Below are 14,332 nucleotides of genomic sequence, written 5' to 3' on the forward strand. Positions count from 1 at the left end.
GGAAGGCTGGAAGGGAATGAGGAGGGGGGATGTTTGGGGGCCCAGGCGCTGGGGGGGCGGGGTGGCACTGCCCCGCCACCAGCACCACCTCTCCCACCCACATCCACACTGGCCTGAGCCAAAGTGGAGAAAAGCGAAGGGAAAGACTGGGAGCAGGGGTAAATCAAGGAAGATGGGGGGGAGGGGGCAGAGTGGGGAAACGAAGAACCAGGCCTGGGATCCAGGGGGAAATCGAGTCTGGGAGCACCAAGCACTGGGCAGAGAAGAAGCGGAGGGATTGGGGGGGCAGGAATAGGGCGGCTAGAACTGGGGCCTGGCTACTGGAGGGGGAAGGGGCAGGAGTGCCCCAGGGCTTCGGGGTTTTGTGGGCTTGGACTGGAGGGAATAGGAGGAGGGCTGGGAGCTGCCCATCCCAAAGGCCTGGGCGGCTCAGAGCCTGTCTCTGCTCCTGTCTCTGCAACCGTCCTGGTCCTACAGGCTGGAACCTGCCCCACTCACTCCCAATTCTACGGGCTGGGAACCTGTGCCCCCACCCTACCCCACCCCCTGGGCCTCCCCTTCCTCCGCCTCCGGGCTGCCCGGGGCCGGGGGAGCTGGCTGGGAGGGGGAGTGGGCAGAAGGATGGGGGAGGGGATTCTGTCTGGCCTCTGACAGCCCCATCCCTGGTGACCTACATCGAGAGGAGCCCAGGGGGATGGGGGTGGGGTGGGAGCCTGGCTCAGTCTTGGTCCTTCTCTTTATCTCTCTTTCTGACTTTGTTTCACTCTGTTGCCTTACGTTCTCGCAGGCCCAGCTCTGACCTCAGATCTCGCCCTGACCAGGCTGCTTTCTGGCCCCGGTCTAGGGAGGAGTCCCCCCAGCCCAGCCCGGTGGCCACCTGTAACTCTCCCTCCCTCCCACCGACGACACCTACCTTCCCCGCTCAAGCGGCCCAAGCACTGCCCTCCTGCCTAGGGACAAGCTGGCTTCTTCCTTTTGCCCTCCCTCCTCTTTTTTCTTCTTTCTCCCTTCCCTCCTGTCTCTTCCTCTAACCCAGGCTTTTTCTCTTTCCCTCCATTCCTCGTATTCTTTGGCCTAGGCTCCCCCCTCTCTCACCTTCTCTCTCCTGATCCACTGTCTACCTCTCCTTTCCTGTCTCCCAGCTCCCTCTCTAGTTCTCACCTTCTCTCTCCTTTCCTCCCCTCTGTGGGTTCCATTAGTAGAGGAAGGAGGGACTGGGCCAGTCAGCAGGCCTCAAATTTCTCACCCTTTCCCCCAAACCTAGGCCTTCAGCCCAGAGGCTCAGCATTCCTCAGGCCTGTGTGACCCCACACACCCTTGGCCACCCTTGGGGGGCCCAGCGACCCAGGGACAGCAGAACGCAGGCCTCAGAAAAGTTGGGAAGTGATTATTTTCCCTGATGCCCAAGAGAGCCCAGGGAAAGTGGGCTCAAGATGGCACAAAACTTGGGCCAGCAGCTGGGCTCCAGGTTTCTTCAGAGCTCCCTTCCCTCATATTTCCCAGGAAAACACCATAATATACCCCTTACTCCATGCCAAATATAACAACGGGAAGAAAAAGGAGGAGGGGAAAGGCAGGGGTGGGGTAAGGCTGCCACACCTGCCAGGAAGAAAAGGAAGGAGAGGACGACAGGCAGAGACAGAGGGAGAGAGGGAGAAACACCCCAAGCCTAAGCTTTAGGCTCCATCATCTAAACTCTCCATTCTGGGCCTTAGATGTTCCTCCGAGGCATCTAGGGAGTCTGGGTCTGGGGTCCAGGTCTAGGTCTAACTCTAACCTACAAATTGAGATCTTTTGACAATCTTGAATTCTAACCTCCCTCCTTGATCTTCAGCTCTAAGAAGCTGACAGAGGGGTCCAGAGGACTCTACGACTAAGAACAGTTTTCCCCCCCCCACCCCCATCCCCATCTCCCTACCAGCAGGATGTACTGCAGGGAGGGGGGAAGGGAAACTGTTATTACAGATGATGATTTAAATAGTTGCCCATAATCATCCCCCTGTCCCTTTCATCTTTGACTTCAAAGCATTTTCTAGCTCTTAATCTGCCTCCTTCCTGGAAAAGGGAAACTGAGGAAAAGGAGAACTAGAACTGGCACTTAGACAAAGAAACAATGATTGGAGAATTTACCACTACATTTCCCCCACCTTTGGTAGGAATAAGAAACCTTGGGGGGAAAGAGTGGGGGTAGAAAATGAGTTCAAATCTCCTAGGAGTCCAAGCTAGACCTGGGCCCCCACACTCACCCCAGCTCTCGACAAGCTTCCTAGAAGATGGCTCCCCGATCCAGGATCTTCCCTCTTACATCTCCAGGCTCCTGGGGGCACCCCCATCTAACCACCCCCCTTCACCTTTTAAAGTCCCTTCCTTCCAGGCCCAGTTCAGGTATTTCCTCCATGAAATCGTTCTTGAAGTGACTCTCTGACTCTTCCTCCCCCACCACAAAAGCGATTTCTTCCTCCTCAAACTTCCCTTTAACACATTGCATTTGTCACATTTTCCCTTAGTTCCTGGTTATTTGTGTTCATGGCTTTCCCCACTGAGTGTCAACACCTTGGCACTGATCTTTTTTTGTAAATCCCTGGGGCCTGGCAGAGTGACTGTACACATATATGTTATATGCTAAACTCGGTATAAATCTGTCTCGGTCCTTTGCCTCTCCATAGTAAGTCCTCTGCTTCTCCTTGTTTGGGGCTCCACCCCAGCCCTCAAATGAAAGCCTCAGTTCCTCCCTCTGATCCCCATCTCCTCTTGAACCCTACTCTAACCTGAGCCTGAGCCTGAGCCTTCCGCTGAACCCTAGCCCGCTTCTCTCTCTCGTCCAATTCTCCCTGACTCCTAAGGCTCACTCTCCTTTTGGTACCCATGGGGCCACTCGGCCTTTCCTTTGGCCCACTCCTCCCCATGGAGATTTTGGAGCAGCCCTCCCTTTCCTCAGCTGGAGTAAATAGGCCCGACCGGGGCCTGGAGTATGTGGCTAGGCAGGGATGGGGGAAGGATGGGGCTTTGGTAAGTGGAGTGGGAATTCCCGAGCTCCTAGCTGAGAGGGCTTAGGAGTGGGATTCAACAAGAACAAACAGGTCCCTGAGGATCAGACTCAAGATGAAGACGGAATGAGGAGGGACAAATATGTCTTGAAGTGAGAGGGGGAGAGGAAGCTAAATTAAAATGGTGGGGGAGGGTGGGGATGAAGACCACCATCTAAAAACTCTGGAGATTCTGTTTTTAAAAGCATTTGTTCACTCGTGTGCAACTCTCCACGACTCTATTTGGGGTTTTCTTGGCAAAGATGCTGAAGTGAGTGATTCGCCATTTCCTTCTCTAGCTCATTTTACAGATGAGGAAACTGAGGCAAAGAGGATTAAGGGACTTGCTCAGGGAGTCTGAGGCCAAAGTCTTTTCTAACTCCAGGCCTAGCACCCTCCCCACCTAGCTGCCCCTAAAAGCACTTGGAGATCCTTCAAAGGGACAAGGGCAGGGCTCTCTCTGCCCAAAGGCAATTACTCTAATGAGCGTCTCTAGCTAGTTGCCCCAGCCTTGATCTAGTCCCTCCCTTTAGCTTCACAACCTCTACTTCATCTTGCTCTTTGGCTTACTAAAGACCCAACCTTCCTCTCTACCCCCTTGATGGTTTCCCATCAGGACACTGGGATTCCCTATCTCATTTCCTGCCTCCCCACTCCAATTCACCTAATCCAATCCAAACCGATCCAATCCAACAAACATGATTTCAACTCTTCTTAGCAGGTGGGAGACCTTCCCCAACTCAATCCGGATTTGTTCCTTCCTTTCTCCTGTCTTTCCACGAGTCTCTTATCCAACCCACTCCCAAACCAAACCTGGGGTCCCTGGTTGGAGGAGGCTCCAAAGAGAAAGCCATGGAGTGGGAGAAAGGGTGTTCTTTCTGAAGTAAGAAGTCTTGGGTTCCAAATCCCAGCGTTGCCACTAGTGACCTGTATGACCTTGGCCAAGCTGGCTCTCAGGGACTTAGTTTCTCCTTCTGTGACTGAGAGAGTGAGACTAGACTAGCTCTAAGGCCACTTCCAACTTTCTTAGCCTAAAGGGAAGCATCTTTGAGAATAGAAGCCAATATGTTCCCCGCCCCCCTGCCCCCCTGCCCCCCTGTTCCCCTGCCTGCCTTTACATGGGAAAGCTCCCATTTCTATATCTGGGGCTGGCTTGATGAAGCCCTTTCCTCAACATCCCTGTGAAGAGGGAGTGCAGTTATTATTATTATGGAGAAACTAGGACTCGCAGAGGTTAAATGACAATTATTAGATAATCCCACAGCTTGTGGCAGCCCAGATCTCATGACTTCCGCTCCAAATGCTCCTTCTACAAAGCCTCTGTCTCCATTCGGCCCCCAGCTGGGACCCCTGTCCCACACAAAAAACACAGCAGGGCAGGCGGGGTGCAGGCTGGCAGTGAGGGGAATGCTGGACAGGGACCTCTGGCGCTCCCCTCCTTGGGAAAGCCCTGGGCACTCTACCAGCTGGAAAGCCTGTCCTTCCCCTTCTCCCCAAGACTGGCTGGAGAACTGGGTACTGGCGTGGATGTGGGCAAAGAGTTGCAGCTCTTTCCCTGGTCCTGATTCTCCCCTCCTAGGAAGGAGGAGAAACTCCAAGATCTGCATTCGAGACCTGGAAGTCAGAGCAATGGGCATGGTGGCCAAGGGGCAGCTTCCAGTTTCCATGTGTGTGTGTGTTAAGAGAGGGCAGAGGAGAAGTGATAGCTCCTAGCCATCTGGGGTGGGCAGGGGGTGGGGGTGGAGGGTGCTGGGGGCTCTGGGAGAGCTCAGGTTTCTAGCACCATTCCCTGCTGCCACTCTGGGCTAAGGGGGAGGGGGAGGGCAGGAGAGTACGAAATAAGGAGAGGAAGTGGCCAGTGCCCCCACGTCCCCCTGTCCTATCTTAACCTCTGCCATTTTCTCTCTCAGTCTTCCTCTGGAGCCACTTGTCCCGTCTTTGCCAATCTCTTTCCCTCTATCCATTCCCATCCCGTTCTTTTAAGAAAAGGATTTATTGTAAACATTTTCCAACAACATTTTGAGTTCCAAATTGTCTCCCTTGGCCCAGAAGGCCCTAGGCACTGCCATCTCTTTCTCTTTCCTTCCCCTCTCTTCAGAGCTGAGGCAGTCAGGGGTATAGAACCCCAGGATTTGGATCCCCAGCTGAGAACCTAGAGCTCATATACTCCAAGCATCCACAAACCTGACCCTGGTCCCCAAGAACCCCCTGTGCCCCCTTGGCCTCCCAGATGGAACACTAAGACTCAGACATCCTGGCCACGGTCCTAGTTCCGAATAGAGGAGATGCTCTAGGACCAGAGGGCCAAACTCCCCCTACCCTGAGCTGTGCCTGAGTCCTCCCCCACCCCCTTCCTCTCTCCTCTGCTTCCCCTAATCCCTGCTCCCCCGCCCTCCCCCTCTGCCCCACTTTTCCAGGATCCTGATTGGCTGATTCCCTTGGCCGGGCTTGGGGGGGTGGGGGGATAGGAGAGGGAGGGTGTCAGGGGCAGGACCCAGGAAAAGGGAATTTGTCAGCCTTGGAGCCCTGGTGGGGCTGTGGTCAGTGCCCCAGGGCGATGGGCACGAGCTCTATCAGGTATGAGAAAAAGGAGAAGCCTGGAAGAGGAATTTAAAAAGGACCCAGGCGACCCTTTCCTCCTTTAAAAAAGAGAAGGGACAGGAGCCAGGCCTTCAATCTCCTGATTCTACATTTGTTCCTGGGGGAAAAAGCAAGTGGAGGTGGTTAGTGAACGGGAAAGAGATGAAGCTCAACCATGGCTGATGGAGACCCTGAGGGGCCTGCCAGCCAGAGTGGTGGCCCTTTGGATAGGCTGGGGTGGCTCGGAGGGCCAGGGCTGGGAGGGCTGGGATTTTCATTTCCTCCTTTGGTTCAGACTTAGGCATTCCCCATTCTGATTGCCCTGGACATGCTTCCTCCTTCAAAAGAGAAGCAGGAGATGCCTGGGTGAGAGAGAACTCAAATGGGATTGGGGGGGAGAGGGGAAAAGGAGAGGGAGAAGGAGAAAGGAAAGAAGAAAGGTTTCCGTGTGGGCCAAGGCCCCAGGTGTTGTTTGCAGCCTTTCTCTGAACCCCAGCTTCCCAATTTTAAATAATTTTAGAGCAATGGCAATGTTTAGCTAAGCTTTTATTAAGTTCCTACTGTGTGCTAGACACTGTGCTAAGTGCTTTCTTTACAAATATTTTCTTGTTTGAACCTCACAACAACCTGGGAGGTAGGTGCTATTATTATCCTCACTTTACAGTTGAGGAAACTGAGGTAGATAAAATTTACCTGACTTGCCCAGGGTCCCACAGCTAGGAAATGTCTAAGACTGAATTTGAACTTAGGTCTTCCTGACGACTCCAGGCCCAGGGATCTATTCACTGAGCCACCCAGTCATCACTCAAGTGCTCTTCCATGCTACTTGAGGGATTCAACAACCCTCCTTTCCAGTTTGAACCTCCATTTCTCCTTGGGTTCAGTAGTCTAACTCTGAGCCGACTTTCTCCCTAATGTGTTTTCTTACCAAAGAGAGAGAGGGAAGCCATTTCTGCCAGCTGCCTTGTCAGGCCACATCTTATTTTTTAAGTGGGAAGGACCGTAAGATCATAGAATATTGAGCTGGATATTGGATAGAATATTGACCCTTAAAGGTCCAACCCCTGGATTTTACGAATGAGGAAACATGGGTTCCCACAAATGAAATGAATGGCCTGAGATCAAAGTAAGAATTCAAACTCTAGTCCTTTGATTCCAAATCCAGTGACCTTTCTCATCACACATGAAATGTTGCTTTCAATTCCAGGACGGTCTTAGAAAGGGTATGTTTCCTGGCTGTGTGACCCTGGGCAAGTCACTTAACCTCCATTGCCTAGCCCTTACCTCTCTTCTGCTTTGGAACCAACATACAGTTTTGATTCTAAGATGGAAGGTGAGGGTTTAAAAAAAAAAAAAAAAAGCTACATTGTTAAGTTGGAGACGAGGGAGCTCAAAGTCAGGCCACAAGAAGGCCTTTAGTGTACAGGAAATAGATCAGTCCTGCCTAGGTCCAGAAAGCCAAATGTGGAAGAAGAGTAGAAGGGTCATGGAAGCCAACTTGAGCTGCATAGAAGGAGAAGCTCCCTAAGAATTGGATCTATCCCCAGTGAGTTGTAACATCCCCCCATCTTGCCCCAACACACACACACTTCCTGTCCCTGTACATCTCATCCCTCTTCTCTTTTGGGAGCTGGACTTCTTTTCACTTCTCTTTCTTCCTCATCTGGGCTTCTTGTCTCTTTTCTTATACCAGGGGCCCCCCTGCCCCAGGGCTCCAAGCCTGACAAATTTTCTTTTCCTGGGTCCTGTCCCTGACACTCTCCCTCTCTTGTCCTCCCATCTCACCCCCTCCAAGCCTGGTCAAGAAAATCAGCCAATCGGGATCCTGGAAAAGTGGGGCAGAGGGGAGGGGCTGCCTTGGGATGCAGTGAGTTTCTCATGATGGGAGGTCCTTGAGTGGAGGCTGGAATGACCACTTGTCAGGATGTTGTAACTAGGATTCATGATGTGAGTGGGGGTTGAACTAGATGACCTTGGAGGTTCCTTCCATGACTTTTCTTCCTTTGGGGTTCTAAGGGCTTTGGGATCCTCAGGGAGGGGGAAACGTGCCAGATTCCTGGACGATAGAGCTAGGGATAAGGGACGGCTGGGTCCAGGGCTTCCTTCTGGGTCTGAAAAGTGTTGAGAGATCTTGGGGGATGGGAGAGTCCAGGAGAAGAGAGAAGTGAAACCAGCCCTGGGGGAAAGAAAGAGTTGTGCCCTCCCTGTTTCTGTCCCATATATAGCACCCTTTTAGCTGAAGCCCCATGGAGTGTATTCAGAGGGGTAGGGAGGTGGGGGGTGAACAGCATAGACAAGGTGGCTGCAGTTGGGGAGGACACAGTCCTCAACTGCCACCGCTTCACCTTCCCCCTCCCCCTATAACCTACCTTCTCCCTGCTACAGGAAGCCTGAGCCGGGCGGGGCCCCTCCCTCTGCTTCACCCGCCCCCCATCATGCAGCCCCCCCTCGACCTCAAGCAGATCTTGCCCTTTCCAATGGAGCCGGCCCCCACCCTGAGCCTCTTCAGCAACTTTGGCACGGTAAGGATGGCCCCATACCCTCCCCAGCCTCTGCCCTCGCTCCCCGCTGCTCCCCGCCCCCCCCTTTCTCTTTCTTCAAACCTTTCTGCTTCCTCTCTTTTGACCTCCCACCCCTTCTCATCCCAGTGAAATCTCTGCTTCTCCCCGTCAGGTCTCATTCAAACTCTCCTTTTAGCCCCAGACTCACCCCCCCCCCATTTCCATTCAGGGCTACATTGAGGAAAGCCCTACTCAAGAAGGATACAAAAAAAACCAGTGAGAGTATCTACATCCCTCCCAGAGGAGATTACAATCTAGCAAGGAGCTGGGACACCCCCATTCACTCCCTCCATCCCACCTGACTGCCCTTTTATATGAAGAAAACTAGTCATTCCCATTTCTCTAGCGCTAAAAGATATACAGAATGCTTTCCTCAGAACTCTGAGGGGTGGGTTTCAACATCACCACTGAACAGATGGGAAAAGGGAGACTTAGGAAGGGGAAATAACTTGCCCATGATCACAGAGGTAGAGGAATTGGGGGTTTGAATTCAGTTCTCTGATACCCCCAACTCAGTACTGGGCACTGGGAGGGGACTGAAGAATTAGAAGGGTAGGGAACAGACATTTCTTTTACACAGCTTACTTTGTGGCAGGCTCTGTGCTAGGTGCCTTTTCTTCTTTTCTGTTGTGTGTTTTTTTTTTAAACCAATATTGTCTCATTTGATACTTTTGATTTGAGGGAATTTCTAATCTAGTTAAGGAGATATAGTTAGTTTACATGAACCTCTCTGTGGTACATAATTAGGTGGCACATTTTGTGATACAGACTACAAGTTCTGAAAGAGTTCAGAGGAGAGGGAAATCAGTAAAGGTGTGAGCAATCAGAGAAGACTTCCTAGAGGAGGAAGGCTTTCAAACAAAAGCTGGATGACATTCTTATTTGGTACTATCTGGGCTAGATAGCCTCTGAGAACCCTCTCAACACTAAGGTTCTTCTTTTTTTTTTTTTTTAAACCCTCACCTTCTGTCTTGGAATCAATACTAAGTATCAGTTCCAAGGCAGAACAGTGGTAATTGCAGTTAAGTGACTTGCCCAGGGTCATACAACTAAGAAGTGTCTGAGGCCACATTTGGACTCCAGTCTGAAGGCCTGTCTCTCTATCCACTGAACTACCTAGCTGCCCCGCCAGCACTGAAGTCCTTTAAAAACTTATGTTGGTGCCAACCACATTATAGGGGGAAATAGTTCCACAGGAACAATAATTTGTTTTTTGTACACTTTTAAGTTTAATCTTCCTTATTAACATTTTCTCCAGTACACTCTTAAGTCAGGATAATTAAAAAAAAAACACACACCAAAAAATCAACCCCTAACTTGTAGCATTTGCCAATAGGAACAGTTATTTAAAGGGGTGCTCAGACCACAAGGTCTGAGTTTTGCAGTTTTTCATTGGGGATCTGATTATATAATGTATCAGGTGAGCTTAAAATCACACAAAGACTTTGGGGAGACCCCGTACAATCCTGGCTCATGTGATTCTCTGGGTCTTCACTTCCTGCTCTGTAAAACAAGAGAGCTGGACTAGCTGATCCATAAAGTCCCTTCCAGTTCCAAACCCCAAGATTTTATAGGGCTGTAAGGTCCAATATGGCTGCTGTGGCCTGAAATTCTCACCCACAGAGCGGCCAATGTGTTAAACCAGTAATACTTAACCCAACGTACCTTGTAGCACTTGAAGCTCAATGCTTTCCTGTTAGAATATGCTCTTTGTTCCACAGTGGGTAGGTAGTCCTACTGTGTAAGGGGGGGCAGAGACCTGGGTTCAAATTCCCAACATTTACCAGCTATGTGACCAAGGAGAACTTTCTTCACCTCTCTCTCCAAGGTCTTTTTCTCATCTACAAAATGAGGTTGGAACTGCTTGTTGTGAGGAAAGCACTTTGTAACCCTTAAAGGGTTAGAAATGTGAGTTGGGTGTAGAAATGTTCAAATAGGACTTGTACAGAGTCTTGGGTCATGTGGCTAGAGTTCAGAACTAATAATTATTAGCTGTGTGGCCAGGGGCAAGTACTCAGGGGACTCTGAGACACTATATATCTCTATATATCTATATATTTATATATACACACAACATACATATATATACATATATATACATACTCTCTCCCTATAAATACAGACAGACAAAAATAATACATATTTATTTCAGGAAAACATAGGTAACAATCCCTAGACCTCCTACACTTACTGTATGACCCTAGACAAGTCACTTAACCTTGATACACTTCCAGCAACTCCCAAGGTCTTATTATTGAGATTTTGTAAATTTCTGGAAGGAGTTCCCATATCTCAAGTCCTCTCCATGAGCGAAGCTACTCCGTGCATTTGTATACTTAAGTCGGTGAAGGAGTTTACTTCCGTATTTATCTTTGTACAAGGTTCAGGCCCCGAATCAGTCAACTCGCCAGCTGTGGGACCCTAGGCAAGTAATTTCATCTCTGTCTGCCTCACTTTCCTAGCTATGAAATGGGGATAAGGACAGCGTCTCCCTCCCAGAGTTGTTGCTGTGAAGACCAAATGAGATAATATTTGTAAAGCGCTTAGGCGCTTAATAAATACTCACCGAATCCTCGAGGGTGCTGCAATGTGTTCTTTCCTCTTTGAATCGTCAGCCCCTAGCACACTGCCCTGCACAGACGGAGCTGGGACGTCAAAAGAGTTAGTGTTGAGGCGATGGAGAGGGAGGTGTCCAAGAGGAATGAATTCTGGTCTCCAGCTTGAATGACTGAAACAATGGAGGTGACAGTAACAGAAGTAGGGGAGCTGGGAAATAGGTTTCATTGGGGGGAGTGGGAGAGGGAATGATGTTCATAGTTTCAGCTATACTGAGTTTAGGACTTTGGAAGGACATAGAGGGGCAGCTAGGTGGCTCAGTTGGCTAGAGAACTAAGCCTGGAGATAGGAGATCCTAGGTTCAAATCTAACCTCAGACACTTCCTAGCTGTGTGACCCTGGGCAAGTCACTTAACCACCCTTTGCCTAGCCCTTAATGCTCTTCTGCCTTAGAACTGGTATTAATTCTAAGAAAGAAGGTAAAGATTAAAAAAAAAAAAAAAAAGGAGGCAGCTCGATGACTCAGTTAAGTGTCAATCTTAGAGATGAGAAAAATCTGACTTCAGATACTTTCTAGCTGTGTGACCTGGGCAGGTCACTTAACCCCCATTGCCTAGCCCTAACCTCTCTTCTGCCTGGGAGCCAATATGCAGCACTAATTCTAAGACAAGATAAGGGTTTTTTAAATGGGGGAGGGGCACAGAAATAAAGAGATCGTTAGAAGTTCAGGACTGAGGACAGTGCTCCAGAGGCAGTGTGTGATGTCTTCAATGAGAAGCCAGAAGATCATGAGACCTTTAGCATCATTTAGGTCAAACCCTTCATCTTCCAGATTAAGAAACGGGTTCCAAAAAAGCTAAGTGGTTTGTCCAAGATGAAAACAGAGCCAAGATTTCTTTTTTTAAAAAGCACAATTCTTATTTGTGTATTTGGTTTTTAAATCCCCTCCACTCCCAAACATCCCTCCCTCTCCCATCCCATCCCCAGAGAGCTAAGCACAAGGAATAAAAATGAAATAAAAAGAGAATGGAGAGCAGCACCATTAAGGCTTCGAGGATCTGCAGTGTCCCATACCTGTAGTCCCCACCTGTGCAAAGAAAGGAGCCCGGATTTAAATCCAGGGCCTCTGGCCATAGACCCTCTGCTTTTTCCACTATACTGTAAATCAGGAGAGTTAGCTACATCATCCTGGGTCCAGTCACAAAGAGTCAAAAGGAATAAATAAGAGATTTGGAGCCAGGAGACACATAAGTTTGAATCTAGGCCCTGAAGCTCACTAGTTCTATGACTGGACAAGTCAGTTACCATCTCTGAGTCTCAGTTTTGCAACTGTAAAATGGGAATAAGGATATATCTACTACCTTCTCTGTAAGGCTATTATAAAGAAAGTGTTATATAAACCAGAGATGCCACAACACTCCCAAGTGGCCTGAACCAGTTTAAAATGTAATTGGAAAATATTTAACAAAATAAATATACAACAAAACATAGATAATATATTTTATACTACGTCAATATGGGCTCAGTGGCTTCTGTTTCTATGCATTTGAACACCACTGGTGTATCAAACCTATGGAAATATGAATTGTTAATAGATTTAAACTGCATAGAGATAATAGTTAATGCCTGGCTTCCTAGCTATGTGACCCTGGGCAAGTCATATTACTCCAATTGCCTTTAAAAACAAAAACAAAAACAAAAAACATTTACAGCCTGGCACATAGAGATTGAGCCTTCCAGAAGAGGCCATTTATAAGAGATGGAAACATCGGGAGGTCCTAGGTTCAAATCTGGCCTCAGACACTTCCTAGCTGTGTCACCCTGGGCAAGTCACTTGACCCCCATTGCCTACCCTCGACACTCTTCTGCCCTGGAGCCAATACACAGTGTTGACTCCAAGATGGAAGATAAGGGTTTGAGAGAGAGAGAGAGAGAGAGAGAGAGAGAGAGAGAGAGAGAGAGAGATGGAAACAGGAAAAAGAGCAACTAAGAGGAAATAGAGAAGATGGAAAGGAGGTGATGAACCCCAGAAGAGAGAAAGGTCTAAGAAGACAAGGGAGAAGAGGGTTTCAGGAAGAAGGGTATTGTGGGCCAAAGCAGATGCCCCAGAGAGGTGGGGGAGGATGGAGAGTGAAAGGAAGAACAATGGCTTTAATAACAGGGCTTCTCCTTACTCTTTACCCTCAGTCTCCACTCAGATTCTAGTCAGCTCTTAGTGGAATAGCATGGTGTTAGAGCTGGAAGGCACCTTCGACCACCTGATCATTTTACAGATCTGGAAACAGACTTACAAAGAGGAAGTAACTTGCCAGGTCATTGACACATAAGGAGGTCACACAGTTTATTATTTATGAAACACCTACTATGTGCCGGAGGCAGCTTGGTGTAGTGAATTGAGAACAGGCTTGGAAACCAGAAAGACCTGGGTTCAAATCCTTCTTCCCACTCATTATGGTCGTGGAGATCACCTTGGGCAAGAATACTTAACCTCTAAGTTCTCCACCCAACTCTAAGACTACAAACTCTGCAGGCAGAGAAGGGCTTGACCTGCACTGGTAAAAGGAGTTTCCTGCCGGGGACGTCTCTAACCTTCTGTCTCTGCCCCACCCAAAAAGGAAGGGGGCCTCCGCCACTTGAAGCCCCCAAAGTTGGATCACTGCTCCCCAGCTAGGTCTCTGTCCGTATCTCTCCTGTGTCCCCGCGCGGCCAGCCCCTTCCCTGCCTCCGTGCCCGCACCCACCCAACGCTAGCCTCGCCTTTCCTCTGCCTCTGCTTGAGTCGGGATGAAATGAGCTCCCGAAGCCCAGGTTGGAGAGGCTCTCCGATGGGGGAAGGGGGGTAAGTGGGGCGGGTAGTATGCTTTGGGGGATGGGAAGAGGTCTCAGGTGATCTGAGGTTACCCTCCGTAGGTCCTCTGCGGGTCCCCCCCCCTCCCCTGCCACACGTGGCCACCAGAGGGCAGCGCCTGCAAAGATGCAGAAGCGTGGCTGGGGCCTGTGGGGTGTTGGAAGGGCTTCTGCGGCGTTGCTCCCCCAGTTCTGTCCCCTAGGGGGTGGCTCGGGAAGGGGTGGGGGCCGGGGACCAGGATACCTGGGTTCTGTTCCCATCTTCCTCACCTACTGGTGTAGGACGGTGCGCTCCTCTTTGTGCCTCAGTTTCCTCCAGGCTAACGGGAAGAGCCAAGGGACCCCTCAATGGGAGGTGGGGACCGCGGCCCGGTCCCAGAGGGGAGTCGGGGTGGGACAGGCTGTGTAAGGGATTGAGAGCGCCAGCGATCCGAGGTAGGGGTATCCCCACAGGCCTAGAGGGAAGCGGAGAGCCCCTGACCCAGAGCTGCCGCGGGCCGGGTTCCCGCCCCCGGCCCAGGACCCGCCCTTAGCCCCTCCTCCGAGGCGGGGCCCAGTTCCCGGCCGGGCCCGCCTCCCTCCACCCGGGCCGGCCCGGCCGCACAGCCCCGAGCCGCACGGGCAGCGAGCGCCGCGTCCCTGGCCCGGCCCGGCCCGGCCCCCCTCCGCCCGGGTCCTCCCACCCCGGGCCATGGAGTCGCGGCCCCCGGGGGCCCGCAGGGTAAGCGACCCCGGCCCCCCGCCCCTCTCCGCCCCCCTCGGC

At 50.7% G+C, this 14,332-nt stretch overlaps 1 protein-coding gene across 2 annotated transcripts in view; it reads left to right on the plus strand.

The window, feature by feature from the left end:
- Positions 1-8,026: 8,026 nt before the first annotated feature.
- The window catches only part of ZNF385A (zinc finger protein 385A), an 18,090-nt gene continuing 11,784 nt past the window's right edge, over positions 8,027-14,332 (plus strand). For both annotated transcript variants that reach the window (XM_044678055.1, XM_044678056.1), the window contains exon 1: positions 8,027-8,128. In XM_044678055.1, coding sequence (XP_044533990.1) covers positions 8,042-8,128 — 87 coding nt within the window. In that variant the 5' untranslated portion in view covers positions 8,027-8,041. The remainder of the gene's footprint in view (positions 8,129-14,332) is intronic.

This window comes from Gracilinanus agilis, chromosome 5 (assembly GCF_016433145.1).
Source record: "Gracilinanus agilis isolate LMUSP501 chromosome 5, AgileGrace, whole genome shotgun sequence".
Lineage (NCBI taxonomy): Eukaryota > Metazoa > Chordata > Mammalia > Didelphimorphia > Didelphidae > Gracilinanus > Gracilinanus agilis.